The sequence below is a fragment of the Gymnogyps californianus genome, chromosome 2, assembly GCF_018139145.2.
Source record: "Gymnogyps californianus isolate 813 chromosome 2, ASM1813914v2, whole genome shotgun sequence".
Taxonomy (NCBI): domain Eukaryota; kingdom Metazoa; phylum Chordata; class Aves; order Accipitriformes; family Cathartidae; genus Gymnogyps; species Gymnogyps californianus.
This window is the reverse complement of record NC_059472.1, coordinates 141,942,708-141,963,814: the sequence shown is the minus strand read 5'-3', so window position 1 is coordinate 141,963,814 and position 21,107 is coordinate 141,942,708. Positions and strand designations below refer to the sequence as shown.

The 21,107-nt window shown below is 39.8% G+C and overlaps 1 protein-coding gene across 1 annotated transcript; it reads right to left on the bottom strand.

Moving 5' to 3' along the window:
- Window positions 1-1,584: 1,584 nt before the first annotated feature.
- LOC127013461 (1-aminocyclopropane-1-carboxylate synthase-like protein 1) lies at window positions 1,585-16,063 on the bottom strand (the record flags this gene model as incomplete). The annotated part of the gene is made up of 15 exons (XM_050892345.1): window positions 1,585-1,684; window positions 2,379-2,604; window positions 3,311-3,464; window positions 3,622-3,764; window positions 3,855-3,996; window positions 4,581-4,626; window positions 5,842-5,928; window positions 7,664-7,764; window positions 10,438-10,515; window positions 11,275-11,372; window positions 12,933-12,999; window positions 13,288-13,357; window positions 14,179-14,249; window positions 15,699-15,758; window positions 15,959-16,063. Coding segments are annotated over 14 exons (1,392 nt in total), but the record flags the coding sequence as incomplete, so codon positions are not given.
- Between the last annotated feature and the right edge of the window lie 5,044 nt (window positions 16,064-21,107).

The window sequence follows — 21,107 nt, the reverse complement described above, 5'->3', positions numbered from 1 at the left end:
CATTAATGACATAAAGGAATGGCACATGTGATATGCTGGCTTGCTGCCATCCTCCTCTTGTAGAGCGCAGGGCCCTCTGTTGAGGAGACATCTGTGCTACAGTCTTGTCAGCGTGCTATCTGGGCTTGCCCCACTGCTTGGTCTGACTGACTGGGAGCAGCGTCCATCATTATCAATGCAGACCATGCCTTTCACTCCTGCTGTTTCCACTGGTGCTGGCACACACACTGCCATCCACAGCAACCCCCACTTCTCTGTTACAAATCTCTACATTCTCTCTTTCCCCAATGCTCAGAAGCAGAGTTTCAGATTAACTAAGAACAGATGTACTGGGGCAAACCTAAACTCTGCTTAGTAGCCCACCTCCAATAATGGCCAAATCCCAGCTTCTAATGCCTTGGGGAAGGGTATTAAGACCTGGGCAATCACCATATAACTTCCCAAAACACTCTTGTGGTTCAAAGGTGCATGTTTAGGACTCCTCAGTAGCTTGAACTGCTTTCCCAGTTCTGCTGTATCCTTTTTGATACAAGGGGACCTAAACTGCACGTAACCTTCAACAGCACACATGCAGGAACACCGTGCTTTTTTTTTTTATAATGACAGAATCATTTCTGAAGGCTTTTCTATTTCTTCTCTAATAATTTCTAACATTCAAATTCCTCTTAACAACAAGCTGGTGTTTCATGGGGGATCATTATGGAAGAGTAACGATCGTTAGACCCTATCATATTGCTTTTCCTTTTACCTACAGTAAATTTAATCTGCCAAGTGCAGTCAGCAAGTTTTCTGAAGGTCTTCTGTAGTGTTTTATTACAAACCTTAGTTTTTACAGGCCTGAAAAGCTTACTCGGTTTTTTTTGCTGTTGGTGCTGTTTCACTCTTCACTCCCTGTCAAGATCAGATGAGTATGTTAAACACCACAGGCCTCTCTACACAGCACTAGTGTGACACATCTGGAGTGCTGGGCCCAGTGTTCTGGGCTCTCCAGTACAAGAAAGACATGCACATACTGGAACAAGTCCAGCGAAGGGCTTCAACAATGATTAAGGGACTGGAGCATCTGAAATACAAGGAGAGGGTGAGAGCTGGGACTGTTCAGCCTGGAATAAAGGCGGCTCAGGGGGGATCTTATCAGTGTGTATAAACACTGGACAAGAGGGTGTAAGGAAGATGGAGCCAGGCTCTTCTCAGTATCCAGTGACAGGACAAGAGCCAATGGGCACAAAATGAGAGAAGGAAATTCAGTTTAAACATAAGAAAAAACTTCTTAGTAAAAAAGAGTGATCAAACTCTGGAACAAGCTGCTGAGAGAGGCTGTGGAGTCTCCATCCTTGGAGATACTAAAAACCCAACCAGACCCAGTCCCAGTCAACCTGCTCTGGCTGACCCTACTCCATGCAGGGGCGTTGGACTATACGATCTCCAGAGGTGCCTTCCAGCCTCAACTATTCCATGATGCTATGAGCTTTAAAAATTGCTGTACAGCAGATTATTTATGTTATTAGCCTGAACAGTGTAAGGTAGCCAAGTTTAAATGCCACGAAAAACAGGTCAAAGGCCATGTTACTATCAGGAGCACAAATTCCAAGTTTATTAGGGATCCACAGTGAGATAATCCTCTTACTGAGCCTCTATGTCAGCAGTCTGTTAATTTTGCAGTTCTAGTCTTCTCTCACCAAACCTAAATAACGGAGCAAATGGTGAATTAATTCTTCAAATACTTAAAAAAAACCCCCAACAAATCCAAAACAAAGCAAAAAAGTCCCCATACAACTCTGTCAAATGAGTATACATTACAGACCTTCAAGGGTTTTCTATAGTTAATGTATGAAAACACTATCCAATGAATACAGGCACACAGAAACAATCTGAAAGGGAGCCCAGAAGCCAAAAATCTAAATGCTTTCTCAGAAAGTATTCATTTAGCATGCATATACAGAAAGGTGTATAAAATGTTTGAGATGTATATGTTTAGAGAGATCTCATGAATATACAAAACCATTTTGCCAACTACAAAAGTTTAGCAAAATTTGAGTATCACCTAATTCAGTACTTTCAGTATTCCGATTAAAATATAGAGTCCATAATATATAGTAATATGCACAACCATTTTACCAGTGTTTTCAAAATTTCATAATTTAACAACTGTGCAAGTATATATTAAGACTGACTGATTTTATTGACACATAGCACACTTGAAATGGAGTAGGACCAAGCGCTGTACTTAACAGGGGCTAATTTCACAATATCCAGGAGGTCCATTTTCCTTAAAATTCAACTTTAGCAAGTCCACTTGCAAGGTTATTAATGCCATGTCACAGCAAAGTGAGAGTGTTATGCAAGGTTACAGCCGAAAATACTGAAGTCATACACACCTTCAGTAAATATAAGCATGCTGAATTATATAAAGTCATTAAAGGCATATATGATTTTAATAAACAAGTATGTTTTTTAGCTGGGAGACATCTTTTCCTGGTGTGTTTGAAGGTTTGCCTGAAGAATCTTCTTCTGGATTGCATAAAGCATCTGCAGTAGAAGATGTGTTGTTTGTGACTGGTTCAGCAGCGTAACTTTGCAACATTTGCTCAAGTCTCTGAATACCTGTAGAAAGGAAATACAGAGGGAAATACTGACTGGACGTATGGAAAAAAAATTCACCACGAGAGTGATTAAACACTGAAATGGGTCCCTCAGGGAGGTTGTGTAATCTCCATCTTTAGACAGTCTCAAAACTTGACTGAACAAGGCCCTGAGCAACCTGCTCTCTTGACTTAGAAACTGGCCCTGCCTTGAGCAGGAAGTTGTACTAAGTGACCCAGAGTTCCCTTTCAATCTACGTTTTTCTATAACTCTATATGCTCTATATGCTTCACAAACATCCACTTTGCCAACAATATAAAGCATTCATTCAAGGTTAAGTATTTTACAGCATAAGAGATAGATATGTTTTTCATATCCAACATAAGCCACATAAAAATGAGGGATGGTGGGGAATTCCCACGTTATAAAGCATAATTTGAAAGAGTAAAAATCCTTTCACATAAAATTTGGTTCCTTACTTCTGATAGAGTAAAAATAAATTTTAAAATTAAATTCTGAAAACTTTAGAGGTTTAACATAATCCAACATAAGTGCTTTGTAACCTATGCTCTGGGCCAATCTAGTATTTCTCAGTTCATACAAACTCTAAAAATGCCCCTCACAAGCTGAGAGAGAACAATTAGGTTTGAACTCATTATTTATAATGTTAACGTTTCTTAAAACTTGTGTGTTACTACATGCCATATTAGAAGTAAAACCCACTTACACAAGTAAATCCTATCTACAGAATCGGAGAAAACCAGTCTAAACCATCCAGGTTCATAACAGTAAAAAGCTTTTCCAGGACTAATCAGGAGTTTTTTATCAAGGAGCTTCTGCCATAATTCAAGTTCAGCTTCAAATGTCTGCGATTTTAAGAACTAAAAGAAGAAAATAATTTTTTATTAAAGGTTGAACATGCGCATAAATTCATGGAAAGAATTTTCCAGGACTTGATAAAGTGTGTAGCAACATGCACAAGTAATTTTTACACTTCCAAGTTTTACATTCCCACCTCTTTTCAAACTTCTTACGTACTTTTCTGAAGTCTGCCCACACATAGAGTCCTCCTGAACTCTTGAGCACAGGTATTCCAACAGCTGCAAGCCCATCCACAAGAATATTCCGTGCTTCTTTAAGTCGCTTTTTGTTGGTGGGAAAAAACACATTATCCAACCAATCTATCAAAGCAAGAAAAATATAATTGTTTTATTTCCACCTGCAATGGAAAAATAAAACAGTTCAATGGAAATATTTCTAGTGTGGCTAACCTCTGTCCCTAAGGAACAGACTGAGAACGTGCTGAGCAGGTCCAGGACAGCTATGGAAGACAGCCAGTTGATTCACAGCTTTCCGAATGTCATGATTTCTGGTGTACAATACTCCAACTCTGATACCACTCATGCCAAAATCCTTGGAGGACAAAAAGAAGAGAGCGAGGTGCAATTTTTACTCCACGTTTGTGCTTTGTCAAGCCACCAAGTCTAGAGTCATTGTGATGCATAGGAAAAAAAAGCTTCTGGAGTAAATTCTCAACGTTGCCAAATAGAGTCCCAAGCACGACAGAAACCAGCCAGCAACTTCTAAACAACCCTGTGGCAGGGAGGTCAGGGGCTTTAACAGGGTTGCTTTACAGACAACTGGAAACATGCCTGGCTCATACCCTTGGGCTCTCCCCATTATACCCTACGATTGTTTCCAAGCAGTCATCAGTTTACTGTTCCCTCCAAGAGACGAAAAGGCAAAATGCTGCAGATCTGAAATGTGCTTATATGTTTCAATGCCTTTAATACATAAGCATTAACTGTTGCTGTTAAGTAGATCCCAAATTAAACTCTGAACTTTAACAAATTTTACACTACCAAAGAAGAAAGCAAATTAATAAACAAAGAGAAACTCACTTTGACACCTGTAACACAAATTATGTCAGAATTGCCCAACTAATTTTTGTGGAGAAATATCTTAAATTAAAACACAAACATAGTATTTTGACCTACCTTGCTAAAACCCCACATAAAATGTGTCCGTTCTGGATCTGGTAAACTGAATGAGAAAAGAGGAAGACAAGAACTGTTGCTATAGAAAAACAAATTATGCAGATTACAAAAATGTTTACATTTGTAAAATTGTAGTAATTTCTTAGTAAAATTGGCATTTTATCCTTTAAAGTGACATGACATTTTTTCAGAGATCTTTTAACAAAACATTACCCTATGACACTGATCTCCTAAGTGTGTGCTGAGGCACTGATATACAAAAAAACCCCAAACAAACAGAAAGGATCTGCACTAAGATGTAATGGTCCAGTTAAAATTCCCAGATTCCCACTGCATAGTCAGTGATCACACACGTATTAAAACAAAAGCAGTATTTCCACAAGTAATGCACGACTGCTCTTGTACTCGATGGAGAAGAATTGTTTGCTCAACTATGCTGCATTTCAGGCTAGGGAAGGGAGAAGTGAACATTTTAAGGCACACACCTACACAGTGGGGTGCAACTAAACAAAATACACCTCAGTGTACCACTGAAGGTGATTGTTTTTTCTCCTTTGTGCAACTTTTTGTAAGCAGGGCCAAGGCTGGAAATTTCCTTCTTCAGCCTAATGGAGCTGGGTGAACTTTCACAATAACAAGAGTCTTTTTTTAGGCTTCATTTATGGTTCATGATCTTGTACGGGTGAGGGCTCACTGGGCTTGGTTGTACTTGGATGGACTTGGAAATTTCCCATCAGTATGAAATTTATGCAGTTATACAAAGACAATCACATACTTTTGGGGAAAGAAGTTTTATCAGTCAGATACCAATAGGTTTAAATATTCTTGAACCATTTATTCTTTCCATCACCTGTTAGGAAACAAAGAGCCCAACAGCATACTAGTCAGGAAGGAGACTCATTATAGCAGGTAACTTGTACAACCTTAGGCAACTTCATTAGCATTACAGTGAGACCCTTACGCTCAGGCTGTGTAACAGGGAACAACAAAGAAAAGCAGTGGCAAAATGACTAAGGGCTCTACCAATTTTTATTGTTATTACTGTATGATACATTAGCCAGAAGCAAGAGATCTGCCATTTAAAGCCGTCAATGAAGACAACCTCTTGTATTAACTAGTCTCATAGTTGCAAAGACTTGGATATGAGTTCATTTGAACTATACCAGTTAGTTACGCTAGCTAACCAGAAGTTTGAAAAAAATGGCATGGGTTCTATTTAGGATTAAATATCTTCTAATCCCTGCTAAGAAATCACACTTACCAATCTAAGCTAAGAACACTGGTGAAGGTGGTATCATCATAAACAGACAGCATGTATATTTCATCCATTATTACATGCAGTTCATATCTACGTATAGAAAAACGCAGGCATATTAACATATTTAAAAGAAATTTCTTTGCATATATATATGTATAATATCTCAACTACTGCCATAGCAAAGTATCCATAGGCACACCTATTTGCTATTATATTCCCCCTACAAATTTTACACAAAGAGGTCACAAGGCGTACTGTGAGCGCTTGTGCATCACCACCTTCTTTTTATACATATTCTATATTTTGCAGCAGCAATAACATTCCATATATCTGAAACAAAATCCAACTGCATGCTCAATCCAATGGGTCTCTGGAATATGTATGGTGCCACCCAACTCTTATATAAAATTTAAAATGAACACATAAATAAACTTCTTTACCCTGCAAGATTTCTCCAGTGAGACTTGAAGTCAAATGCAGATGTTGTTAGATTTTAAAAAAGACTTGTCATGCACTTAAGATAACTCTCTAATATACTCTCGCTGTAAAAGCCACAGCAAACAGTTAGCCATGTTATCAACTTGATACCAACAAGCCATGCACATATTTATAAATACTGAAAAAATTGCAGAATGGTTTTAAACACCCAAGTAGTGCAGGTATCCTTTTCTAAGTAAACCTCATTTAATTTGATCATTGAGTTCTATAATTTTTTTTAAAAGGAAGTTTGGTTTCAGAACAGTTTTTACACTAAAAATAAAATTATTGTTTCTAATCCTTATCCTCTAACATTATTTTAGTACCAGCTTAAGTTGGTTGCATCCTGAAATCCATGGGGCATGCTGAGAAAAGATACATTTGCCTTTTTAAAAACTTGGTAACTGGAAGTTCTGCATTGAATTCTACCAACCTCCACTGCTGTTTCCATGAAAAGAAAAGCATGCCAAAAATGCAAGAATGTTGTGTTATCCCCAGTAATCTTTGGTAATTAATGAACAATTAATGCCAACCTACTCTATTTAAGATTGTCAGAAACTAAGTATTGTTAGCTTTCAAAATGTGTACAGGATTTTGCGGTCATTTGGCAGAAGCTCACTGAAATAATAAAGGAATATATCTTCTCCTAAAAAAATATAGATGCTTTTCAAAAGGAAGTGTTTTTTCTCCATCAGTACCCAAGGGATTCAGGAGACTGTTAGAGCTTAGAACATGAACTCTGAGCTGGGTAAAGATAAAAGAAGTGGAATGGGGATGAGATATTTCAGAAGTATCTTCCTTTGATGGAAAGTGAATTGCTTGCACATCTTGAGCTAAGTAGGTACAAAAGATGCTACAAAACTTCAGACCATTGACTTCCTCCTTGCCAATTCAATTACTTTCCCCCAATATCAAACGTTAAGATTTTCTTATTTTGATAATGTTTCAAATGATGGTGCTGGCCATGTTTACTACTACTGCCAAAGACTGATAATCACCTGTTGTCATTTTTCTGAGCCATGCATCAAAGCAGTTTAAAAAAGAAACACTGTTAGGCAAATAAAAAGCTTTATAAGTTTAGACCACACATAAAAGAAAAAAAAAATCCCAACAGTATTTCATTCAGAAAGACATTGTTGGATCCCAGGTTAAGCAATTTATTCTAGTGTTCCCAGAAAGGCCAAGTAAAAAGGATAGTTACACAAGAAACATGATCAGGACCCTGTCCACCAACTCCTCCAAACATGTACAAGCAAAGAACAGGCCATCACCAAAGGCAATTTTTCATCACTGCTATATTGCGTTAACAGAAAATTAAATACCAAACAAATAGCACGAGGGCTCAAACCTGTGCGCAAACTCTAGACATTCTTTCAGTAACTGTGCTGGGTAAATGTCCCCTAATGGATTGTGGGGGTTGATCAGGATTAATGCTCTGACTCGGATGCCCTGAAAAAAGAAAAACTGATAGTTGGAGACAGCAACAACATCAAACCAATAATTAGCGAGGATGCAGCGGGGAAGTTTGTGAACCCTTCAGTGAAAAGCAGCTTTTGAAAATTATTTAATTACATACTATAATTAGTATACAGACTAAGGTTCCAGCTACCGACCTTGTTTCATAATTTATCCAATACCACCCCCAAAAACATACTAAATAGTTTATTAGTAAATGAAAATCAGTTAGCACTCATTTGAAACACCCATTGATATCAACAGGCAAGATTATAGTGTTGAAGGGATTAACTAGGGATTAAAGTTCTACAGGCATACTTCCAAAATAATTTCCCAGGACTGAGCAAAGTTACTGTTGATAAACATGTAAAGCTGAACAGAAATTGGTCTTTGACGTCTAATGACCTGCCAAGTAATTAATTTTTCAATGTTGCTTGTTTCTTTAAACAAGTAATAGAATCTGCAGAAGACTGAAAATTGAATTACTTGGTGTTCTATGAGATGTGCAGAGGTCTTGGGCAAATAATTACTGTTACGGAAATTCTCTCTCCCCAGAAGCTAAATATTCTACTGTGTAATAAGAAGAGTCCCACGTGATCATAAATTAGATTACAAGTACAAACATAACCAGTCTTTTTAACTCTACAGGTATTTTTCAGAAAATCATCTATTTTCTATTTGCTAAAAAAATCCTTATTGTACATTAACATAAGCTATATGCAGCAAATATATTGTACACAATCAAACAGTGCAATGACTACAGCAGCAACTTCCATGACTTTAAACATATCAACATGAGGAGTTGTCTTATTACTTCATGTCTGGGATAAACCTGAAATTAAATTATTATTTTTTGTTTCAGCATTTTTAATTTTTAGAGAACTTCACCCACTGCAAATTCTCACTCCACCTGAGCCTCCTCCAAAGGAGATTATTTGCAAAGACCAACTCCCAAGGAACTCCAGGAAATCAAGTTCAATGATGAGGAAGCCCTGAGATTTGCTTTCCCTGCCACATGCAATTTGTTTGAACATTAATGGGTACTGTGAACAAGAACTTCACAAGAAATGAACTTTCTGTGTATTGCCTTTGATTCCAGCTACGGGAAGAAATTACCTGAAAACAAGATAAGATGCAAATACTAAGCACAAACAGCTGTTCTACAAGTACTCGTGCACAATAGCATATTTAGTGTATTTGACATCTGACGTGTATTAAGCAGAAGATGCTGAGTGAGGCATTATTGTTCACAGGCACAGCTGCTGTGGGACGGCGGTTTCTCAATAGCTGTTCTAGTCTAGTTCCTCCAGCTATTTCTGATATTACATGTTTCCAAAGAAGATGTTTATAATATTATTGGTGAGAACAGTTTCAGCTCTAGAAGGCTGACAAACACATGCAGATCTCTAAAGAGTTTATATCTGGTCTGTGATCCAGCGCCTTGTCCAGCCAGTTCACCTCCTGACAGCCGCAGTCACACAGCAGGGATGCTAGCTGTCTCCCTCTGCTAGGATCAAGTGAGAAGTGTCTGAATGCTCAGGCTCACACGGGCTGGCAAAGGCACAGACAGATGACACAGACATACAGATGGTGTCTAAACATAGGCACCATGCTGATCAAGCAATTAGCTAACTAGGACAGCTTCAACATATCTATAAAAAATGTTATGCACACATTTGTGTGTATCCAAAATATCCACTTTTTTATATGTGACCTTACTTGTAACTGACCTTTAAAAGTGACTTTCCTTGTAACTATATGGTTTATCTATTGTTAAACCTCATTTTCTATCCTGGAAGAGGACACAAGAAGTCTATCTCACTTCGTGTTTTGAAACATCATTACCATCGTCACCACATCTTTGGTAAAATGTTTTACTATTCAGCGTGTGCCTCCTCTGTTGGATCTTTTCAAGGAAGAGCACAAACAGTTAAGTGTAAGTGCATTTATAATTTTCCATTAAGTGAGTGGATTATGAAAATCAAGACAATAACAATAGGAAACATTTCAGCCCGAAATATGGGTGAGTGCTATTTTGTGGACACTCACAAACCCAAACATTTCCTCAGGGAAGAAAAGCAGTTCCAAAGACAGAGAGAAATGTGGGGGAAAAAAAAAAATTGTACATGACAAGCAATAATATCCTCATTTATGCAATCCTGATTAGAATAAAATCACTGAACATGCTAAGTATTTTGAACTAATGAAGTTTCCTAAACTATGGAAAAACTACATTTGTAATTTTTGTTTGCTAGCAATTCCTTGTTAGTTGGAACTCAGAAGAACCCTCTTCAAAATCACATTAGACATGTTTCTTTAACCGAGTGGGTTGTTGCAGTAGCATATTCTCTCTTCTGAGGGTCAGAACAATAGCTTGCTTACAACACTTCGAATGCCATTAAAATCTACAGAGAAAGAAACTTGGTCTTGAAACACAAGTGAAGATCTGTTCTTCATAAAATAGAGTCAGGGAGTTTCTCTGCATTTTGTTACAGTGCCCAGATTATAAAATCAATTCAACTCCTGTTGCCAGAGTTGGACCCACCTCAGTCACAAGACTGAAAATCTGCAGAGATGAAACTGTACAAATGCTTCAATGCTGAGAACATATGCTGCTTACAAAATAACTAGGAAAACACAAACATTGGAAGTCAATGTTATTGATACCTGCTTTTTAGCTCTCTGTAACGCAGCTTCTAATTTTTCAACCGTTAACTGGAAAGGGTGACTTTCTTCGGCAGTCACCTACAGAAGAAAAAATCAGCAAGAATAAAAAGATATAAAATATATAAAAAAATAAAAAAAGAAGACAGTGAAGAAACACTCCCACCTAGTGAAAATACAATTGCTACTGGCTTTTATAAAATAAAAAAGTTAAACAAAAGAAGTTTCTCATGGCACTAGTTCAAGGAGGGAAAACAGCAGTCTGACAACAATACTATTATCATCTCAGAATCTGAAACTAAGATCAGTCTTTTCTATATAATTCAATTATTTTGTTTTTAAATGTTGCCTTTATCCAAGCCTATACTATCAGCGACTTACAGAAGAACCTGTGTACCTGAAAGATCACATTTTCTTTTCCTCTGACTGTATGATTTGGTCTTATAAAAGATGCTACCCCCTTTTGCCTTGCCTCACAGATTACGGAGCTTTCAAAGCGGGGACCAATGTTACACAACTCATGTGGCAGATACATCTTTCAGTGCTTAAGGGGAAAAATTTGCAAACCAAATTTACTTGTAGTAGGAGTGACAGACTTAGAGCTGACAAATTGTAATTCAGCATGTCAGTGCAGAACAGTGTGTGCACAGAACGAACGTAATCCTACGCATCTGATGACACCAGCCTCCTATCATGCTGCAGTCTGGGAAAAAGACAGGCTGCCTCTCAAAGTGCTAGACTGCTCCCGTCTCTTCGCTTGGACTCGGTTTGCATTTTCAGGTTTTTTTGATTGTTCCCTGTGAAACGTCTGTTAAAGTATGTGAATAACTAGAGCTTTACCTCGCTGAACAACGGCACGTGAACAGGCTGTATTCCACCATATAGCCATGTTTTCGAATTTATACCACCATAGTATGGAGCTGGAATAAGATATCCATCTAAAAACATTAAAAAATGAAAGGAACATCTCTCACGAGCAATTATTTCATTATAGTCTAATAGACTAAACTGACAATCTAAGAATTTGACATCTGATTTAATCTCAAAACCTTCACTATGGCCTAAAAAAAAATTTAAACAAAACTGAAAATTTAGCATACATCAGTCAACCTGAATTCTTTCCCAATTTTCTTCCTTAGCATTTGCAACAGCAGATTCGATAGTCATATAAATTTTCAGTAAAAGGGAATGGACCTGATCAATTAGTTGATTGATTGATTGATTTAAATAATAATGACAAATTACAATCTTGCTCTCAATATTTTGCTAATGCTCTGTTACCATCACTTTTTCATCAGGAATTGCTGCAAACCTCAACTGCTTCTTTCTGGTTGCCAAGGTGCTATCTTGCAGCTGGGGAGCCTACAGCACTGTGGAACTTGTTTCCCTCCTCATTTTTTTTTGCTGTGAAGTAGCCCCAGGTTGGTGTTCTCCTGGAGATACTGCAAAAGCTCTGCATGACAGGGTTTCAGAGGGGACAGAGTGGGTTTCCTACATTAGTCAAGGGGTAAAAAGGAGCCTGTCAGTGTTCAAGCTGAAGAGTTCCTGTTAAAACTGTGCAAATACAATGAAATCTGAACATATTAAAATAGACACAGATACAAGTAGCCTTCAGTAAACTCTATCATTTAAAGCTAAACAAAACTCATTGGTTTCACAGCGCTTTTGCCACTGATACGCTGATGTCATTGCACCACGTTACTCTACATCACTTCACCCTCCTCCCAAGGGCTCTTGGTGCCAGCAGCAGGGTGTTACGGGGGCGGCACAGCCTCCTGCACTGGAGGCCACGTAAGTCATCCCGCTCACCTTCCTTCCCTGGCAGGTCTTCGTGGATTTCCCCATTCTCTGCTGTACTGCACGCCTACGCTGCTTTCCTCATTCCAAACCAGAGAGGAAACCATTTTCCCTTGCTGAGCTCTCTTTTTCCTCCTAATGTCTACCTCTGCTGTGAGCAGATTGTTTCCCGGACTCCACTCCTTCTGCTTTGCATTCCCACCTCTGCTTCTTCCTCACCACCACCCTTGTTTGACTGGGAACCCCTCTTTTGCTGCAGCTCCATTCCCTTGTCCCAGATTCCTTCTACATGTTTTCCTTACCCAGTTACCCAAATTTTCTCTGGGTCCCAGATTTCAACCCAGTCCACCTTCCTCCCTGTGTGCCTAACTCCCTCCAGCTTCCACCATGGTTCCCACCTCTTTTTCTCCTAACTTTTCAAAATACACTGCATTCTCAATACCCTTCTCCTCTTCCTAAAACGCTCTTAAAAAACTATAGATAGCATTCCAGAAAGCCAGTGGGCCTGCTGATACCTCAAACATTTTCCACCTTTCTAGAAATAGAGGCATTATTTCAAAGACACTCTGCCAGTGACAAAGAAATACCATGCCTTGCTTCATTCAGGCAGCTAGAGTAACAGCAGGCTGTCAAAAGTCACAATACAATTATATTCACTGCTAACAAATGTTTTTAAGTAAAATAATCAAGTTTTTACTCACCACCAGGGTCACATAATACAGTTGACAGAGTAGCAAAAACAGCACAACAGCCATTCATAACAGTTATCTGAAAGTAGTACAAACTTTCTTTTAGCAATGAAATATTTAGCAGAAATATCAGCACTAGTTTAAATTCCAAAAAACAGAGCGAAAAAGCCACACTACTACACGTATAACACTGGTCCTTGAGTGTTACACCTTGCCCACTTTTTCAAATGGAAAATTAACACTACTAAGACTTCTGCAAATCTTGCATATATTCCTCCTGTAGTATCTTGCTGACATTTGTGTTCAGATTTATTCACCTTTATCAGTTTAAGAAAAATAAGATGCAAAGATAAAGCACTTGTCTTACATGTTCCGGATTCAGTGCTTTTGCAGCTCTGGCATAGTCAGTTAGAAATTTGGCAATTTCTTCTCTGAAGCTAAAATACAGAATTAAAGTCAAATATGCAATCACATATTTCTCAGGAAAAAAAAGCACATAATACACACGGAAGAATGAAGCTTACCAAAAACAGAACAAACACATAATTCATTCCGTTATGAAAGCCTTGAAGATTTTGATTAAATAATATAATTTCCTCAGATATCCAGTGTGCTACATTTTGTGAGACAGAAGCACACAGAAGCCATCTGTTACCTTGAATAACAGTGACTGTGACTCAACTATTATTGTTGTACACTGGAAAAATGAGAAAACAAAGCATCTTTGAGCCCGAGTGGGATCTGTTTTTGGAGAAACAACAAGAATTTGGGTACCAGAAACAATGAAACCTGAGTCAATGTCAGTTCTTTAGATCAAGACAGGCTTTCAGCCCGAGTGAAGGCGATGGTGTGGTTCCTATCGATCTTCAGGGAGCCAATATCACCTCTACTCTTCACAGCCCCCAGAGTTTCAGTTGATCCCTCACCAAGACTAGAAGGAATCATTTCAGGAGCGATTCACCACATCAATAAAATTCACCACATCAATACATGCTCTCCTGCTTGCCAACACGCCTCCGGATCTTTGACCTTTGGCATTCCGGGTCTTTGTGGCACATTGAGGGTGGGGAGAAAACCAGAACAAAAATCCAGAAAAGTAACTCCTGCACAGGAACCCAAAAGCCTGCCAGCACGCAGGTAAGAGTAACACACCTATCCTTTGGGCTTACCACAAGAATGAAACCGCACCCAGCTTCACATGAGCCATGACTAGCACTGACAACAAGCAATGTGATAAATGGGAAAATTAACTTCTTACCTTCTAGTACCTTGTGTATCTGAATACTGGAAAAGATCAGGCTCCAGATAATTCATGTCAGGTCTTGTGAGCTAGTGACATGAAAGAGAGATACTGTAGAACACAGTGGTCTTGGGAGTTTCTGTTCTGCTGCAGCAGAGTAAAACTTAATTATTTGAAAAAAACCCCATTATTCAGTAACATTAAGGAAAAGCAGAATATAACAATTCATGAGTTACAATTATGTTTATACTTTGCACTTCTCTTTTTTAGTTTTAAGTTATTAGGAAACAACATTACAACATCATTAAAGCGAAGGAAGAAAATAATGAAATAATTATTTATTGGATTATTCCGTCATGTATTAAAACAAGCCCTGAATAACACATTGAGGAAAAGCATCCCAGCTGTACCTAAGAGATTATGTAGCCACTTCTGAGATATATCAAAGCTCAAACAACGCTTGCAATATTTATGATATCAGCTTTTAATTCACATGTCAACTTTGATTAGCTTCTCAATCAACAGAAGAAAAGTGACAGCAACCCTATCATCTGATACAGAAGAAAACTAGCAGTATTGTCAGCAGTGGCTTTCCTGCTCTCAAAGCAGGTGCCCCCCTTAAAAACTGGCTCAGTCCTATATTCATTGTGGCATCGATTTTGGTTTATTCCTAAGAAAAAAAATTCTCTCCAACTGCCAGCACTGCCAACTCATCCGCTAACCAATCTGTACATTCAGTTTATGCCCAACCTTCCGTCACAAACATTGCAAATGCATTAGCAGTTGCACTAGTGCAAACTCATTACCTCATGAAGGAGGAAGGAGAAGCAAGAGGTAACTGGCAAACTGCACAAGCTGGCCTGGCAACTAGATCTTCATTTTGCTAACACATAAGGCAGAACACCATACTTTCCAGGAGATGAACTAGAATTAAGAACTCTGGGGAAAATATTGCCTTTAAAGAATGTGCAATTTCCCCATAGTTGTGTCTCAGAGACCGGCTCTTACCACCATGCACAGCAGCATAATGTTTAGGTTGTAGCTTTAATTTTGCTCAAAGTCTGAATTTCATGAATGGAGGCATTTTCAGTCAAAGTTTTGGCTTTGCCATCAGACAAGTGAGCGTCTTGTCAGGCCATGATTTTCCCCTCTGAAAATACACTTCTTCCTGAAAGCTAGCATTCCAAAGCAGTATTTTCTGCTGAAACAAGAAGAGACTCTTGTATCAGTTCTGTTTGGAGTACACGCTCAATCAAACGTGAATGAAGTTTAAGCAAAAACAAAACTATTCTGGTTTTCAACAGAGGCAAGTTTTCCATGTAAATATTACCTGGCAAATTATTTCCAAGTGTGCAGTTGGAGCAGTACATATAAACATATAAAGTATGCTTCCTTGTGAAAGCTGTTAGTCACGGCGCCGTCAGTATCCTACCCTGTATGTTACTCTTCCTATGCCAAACTGTTAACCAGAAACTTCAAAATTGTCAAAGACGAACTGGCGGTTAAATCCCAGTTAGCCAGAAGACCGCAACACTTACTCTGTCCTCTATTAAGTCAAAGCAAAGCTTGTTCTCACTTGTGCCCAAATTCAGGACGCCCTGGAAGAGACGGCAGTTGTTCAATGACACCACTGCAGGAGGAGGAAAGCACCCGCTGGGTTCTCATTCTGCCTCCGCTACACTCCCAGTATCTAGCGGGGCTTTGCCAGCCCACCGGAGCAAACCCGCCGCCCGGGGCTACGGGGCGGGCGGGCGGCAGCTTTCCGGGACGGAGCCCCGGGCCCGGCCGCTCCCCGCACCTGCGGGTTGAGCTCCCGATCGAACGGGTCGGCGACGTAGAGGGCGAAGCCCGCGTCCAGCAGCCCCGGGGCGCCGCCGGCGATGCGGGCGCCGCGGGCCGACAGGGCCGGGGCCGGGGCCGCCGCGGCAGCCCCGGCAGGCAGGGCCCCGCCGCCGCCGTCCCCGCTCATCCTCCGCCGCGGGGGCCGGGAGCCGCCGCCCTCCGTTCGCCCCGGGCTCCGCAGGTGTCCGGCCGGCCCTCGCCCTCCCGCCCCGCCGGGAGCCGCCCCCCCCCAGCCCCGCGGCGAGGGGCACGGAAGGGGACCCGCGTCTGCCGGGCGCCGGGGTCTGCAGGGGAGGGAGCAGGAGGTCGGGGAGGCTTTCCGCGGCGCTGTGGCGGCAGCCTGCCGTGGCTCGGTAGGAGAGGCGGGCTTTCCCTTGTGCTGCGCTCTTGTAACGTTCTCCGGGGCTGCAAACGCGCGCTGGGAGCGCTGCTCTGCGCGGCGCTGCGCGGTACGGGGCTGCCGCGTCCGTTACCGACCCAGAGAAACAAACTCCGTGTGTCTGACTTCACCCGCAGCAGACTGCCCGCGCCCTGTCAGCAAGATTGCTACTTTAGACCCGCCGTCTGCACTAAGACGTGGCGGGGTTAGTGGGGTCTGCGGCGCCGGGGCAGCTGGTCGGGAAGGACGGTGAGATCTGCTCACCTAAACGTGGGAGCAAGGAGAGCTGGGGTCGGTGAGGAGAGTGGGTGCTGACGCGTGGGAAGCCAAGATTATTTTCTCCCCAGGATCCATAGGAAAAGAAAGTTTCAATACACTGGCTTCACGTGTTTCTTTCTATATCTATGTTTTAAACTCTGCTATTTAATTAAGGACATTTTGGTCTTTTAAAAATAAAAAATATCTTTTGGACATTTAGAAAATGAGCAGATTTTTAAATCCTGAAAAATGGGCATTAGAAAATGAGCTAAGAGTTAACTCTTGGCAAACACTAAAATAGTTGCACACCAAAAAGCTCCCGTTGCAGCTTTTTAGTGTCTAAACAAGGTCATGATGCTCTAGTTACACAATTATTTAAACAGTGCTTTGGCAATATACAAGCATTGTATTAAAGTAATATGTATTATTAAGAAATAATTTTATTACTGTTTCCTGAAACTTGGCACTAATTAGGGAAATGGAGATTAGCACTGAATTTTTAACTAGTTCATCTGAAGGATCCAAATATCTTCCTAACAGAAAAATGGCACAAATCCATGGCTTTAATCCTAGTGGTGCATATGCTGGAATTACATAAAATGTCATTGACATGATTTTGTGGTTGGTTTCAAATATTTTGCTTTTTATTCTACAAAGGTGCTGATCTCTGGAAGTAAGGGAAATTGCACAACAGCTGTATGACCTTAGTAATTTCTGATATACCAAAATTTAGTGCCAGCATCCACTTATCCACTGGGTCTCCACAAGATACATACTGTGTTACAGCTGTGCCTGAATCGGGTAATAATCATCACTGCAGAATCTTAAGAGCTGTTTTTGTGTAAACAATGAGGAAAGAGGTCATCTTTTTGCACCCAGGAGTCCCAAACTGACTTTTTCCCTGAGATGTCATTCTTCACTAAATCATTTCAACTATTAAAAAGCTATTAAAAACTCTTAAAGCTATTAAAGACTTTTTGGAGACTAGCATGTGACAGCACTGCTAAGAGATGCAAAATCTACCCTGGTTATCTAATAGCACTGCTGCTGTACGACATTACAGGAAGGCCACGTACTTGGGAGTCTTACAAAAGCCCCACCGGCTGCTAGAGGATACGAAGGAAGAATTTTTCACACTTCATTTATATTAGTCTGACTTATACTTGTGACCTGAATACCAGTAAACCGATGTAGCATTACTTTACCAACCACTATCTGACCATCTGAAAGTATTTTGTCCTAGATCTCTCTGCTGCATCACTGGAACAGCACACTAAACCTTAGTCAACACATTTCATTTCAGTGTACCTATGACAGATTGTTACCGTTTGGCCTATTTTAGAAATGGGAAAACTAAAGCAATTGAGCCTTAAAGCAAGATTTGTACCGTTCCAATCCTATGCATATGCTAATCGAAGAAAGAAATAATCTGGTATATGACTTGCTAAAAAACTAAAACAGATTATAGAACTAACGTCTCAAAATTTGTACCTGAGGCAAAACTGGGTATTAGTTAATAAATGCTAAACTTTTCATGTATTACAACAGCTTGCACTGAGGTCAAACACATTATCATTGTGACCAAGTTGCCATCTCCCTTGTGCTTCCGATGCAAAATATTTCACTTAACCCATACTTACATCTGACGCCAAGGTCATGCTAACAGATGGCCCACTTTTAAGAGAGGGCATATTAACTGCAACGGAGACTCTACAAACCCCTGTAATGAAATGTTTTGAAGGAGTGCCGATTTGAAAGACCTCTGCCAAACCACCTTTGCTCCCCTGGCCGAGGTTCTCAAGCGGCAGCTGTAAATGGATTATTCCCGAATAATGCGTGTGAGAGAGTGAAGTGAATTCCTACCTGTCAATTGACGTTGACAAATTGTAGTCCCATCTCCCAACTTCATTCCCAACCCGTAGGGTTAATGCCGCAAATACCAGCCTCACTCATGCAAGAAATTCCATTCTGCTTCTGCTCTCTTCCAAGTTCCTGCATTGCTTATGATTTTATGATTGGTATCTTAACTCCCTGGAAAGTAGGCTTCACTCCCACCCTACTATATGATCTTAGGAGCTATTAAATAATAAACAACCAGTCAGATCCTCATGCAATAATACAGCATGTATGTATTTTACTATTTTCATAGTAACTAGGAGTTATGAAGTAAATTAGGCAACAAGTAAAATGATAAATTAGACTCATAAAAAAGCCAACTATATATTTTCATATTTTATATATATATATATGTATCCACACACACATCCACCAGTTAATTTGAGTAAAATATCCTGTGAAAAAATTAAATTCATACAATGCTTTTGTTTTGAAATTATATTTTAAAAGATTTGTTTCCTTTTGGGCTGGAGAAATTTACTTTGCTCCCTTAATGCCAGAAGAGGGGGAGGGAGAAACTCCCTGTATGACATTTAATGTAGATTGGTCCACACAAAATTTAGACTTGTTTGGGTGAACTAAAAGCCAATGTACTTTTCAAACCTAATGTAAATCATAAAATTTGTGCGTTTTAACCAGGCTGCTAACTGTTGTGCTTAAAATATTGTCAAGCAGGGTTCTAGCTGGTGACGTCTATTATGAAACATAAGGCTGATGTAATCTAAGCCTCAGCAGACATTGCTTATCTTTTAATTTAATTTCAAATGGGTTAGGAAATCTTTTCTATTTTTTCTCTTTGGAAATGGAACAAAGTTTGATTCCTTAAGAAGCAGAAGTTATACAATAAATACCTTGTGAAGTTTTTACTGTACAACAGAAATTCTGTTTCCCAAACAACAAATGTGATTTACGGCAGAATAGCATTAACAGTAAAAGGACCTGACACATTGGATGGTATTCAATGTCCCCAATTCGTGGAAAAGCAAGTCTGGCAGATTTTGATTATTAGGAATTACCAAATTCCCTCAACATTCAGACATATGAACCTTTCAGTAGAGTTAATTGCACTGATTAAATTAGCATTTAGCAGAATTGACCCACTATCTCATTTTTTTCTGGAAACTTTTTCCAGTCATCAATGGACTCAATCCAGAATTGTGGATCGCTTCAGAACAGGTACATTTTTCTAAGGCAATATTTGAAAAATTTATTAGCTACACAGCTGTAAGAAGACAGATAGCTTCAAACATAGATAATTTTTAGAGTAAAAGCTGCCTAACCATTTTTTTAAGAAAAATTATGGGATAGTAGTGGAAACTGAGTTCCTATTAACAAAGTGAAATAATCCCTTGCATGTTAGAAACAGGGTAAGGGTTTACATCTATATTTAACACTTGTTTCTTCAGAAGTCCCTCGGCTACGGGGAAAGACCGATTGGCAATTGAGAAAAGGTCAGTGACAGCTGACAATGTTGGTGACAACAGGAGTGAAAGGAAACAGCTACCCCAGGTTATCAACCTTTTATACAGGTCGTAACACATACCCAGAAAAACTGACATCAGTATCACTTCAGGGAGGTGGGAATGACAGATGAGCTAGTAGGGAGGCACGGAATTTGTCCGTCCTGAGGCTGCTGGTTCACGCAGTGTTTACGTGGTTCTCGACTTGATGGAGGAGACTGGAAAACAGAGGTCAAAAGGCTCAAACATGACATCCGTTGTTTGGCTGCCTGTGGTATCTTCCTGAGCCATTGCAGCTACATCCCCGCTGCCCTACGGAACGGGAAACAACCTTTGTTCTTGGTCCCGGAAACAACCTTTGTTCTTGGTCCCTTTTCACTCTTGGCGTACTCCTTAATACCGGGCCCTGTGAAAGAGCCTCCACAGGCCAGCTGACATTTCTTGCACAACGCTTGAATAGAAGGGATTATCCTCCATTTAGCTATAGGCTTTATGCTCCCTGTACATTGGACTTAACGTGCCTGTATAACAGATCTTAGCCAGGCTTCATTTAGATACTCTACTATCTTTTAAGATGAGATGTTAATATAATTCAGAATATAACCAAAGATCACCTAACAGCAACTAGTTATTAATAGTGACCTACTTTTTTGGATCAAATATTACCCACGGCATCAGTCCAGGTTATATATGTAGGGGGATGTATGAACTAACACACCTGAGTTAGGTCACTGGTGAAATTCCTTGCATGTAGAAAGGAAGAGCGCAGATTTGGAAAGCAGATTTGGAACCTAGGCTTCCTGGTTTTTAAGAACATTTTCCACTACAGTATAGTATCTAATTTTGGTTGAGGACTGATAGGACCTTGACATACAGCAAGCATGCTTTCCTTTTTAACTTTACAATATAATACTTGGCAGTGATGTATAGTATTCTAATTAAATTATTCCAAGTGTGAAGATAATAATTCCACAGATTATTGTACTGTCTTTGTTATAATCATGATCGGCCTCTGACTGGTCCTTTCAGATTTAAGTATCAGTGCATTATGAGATTATCATTACCAGGAAGGTTAAATCATTTCCATTTTTAATGAATCTGGTACATCCATT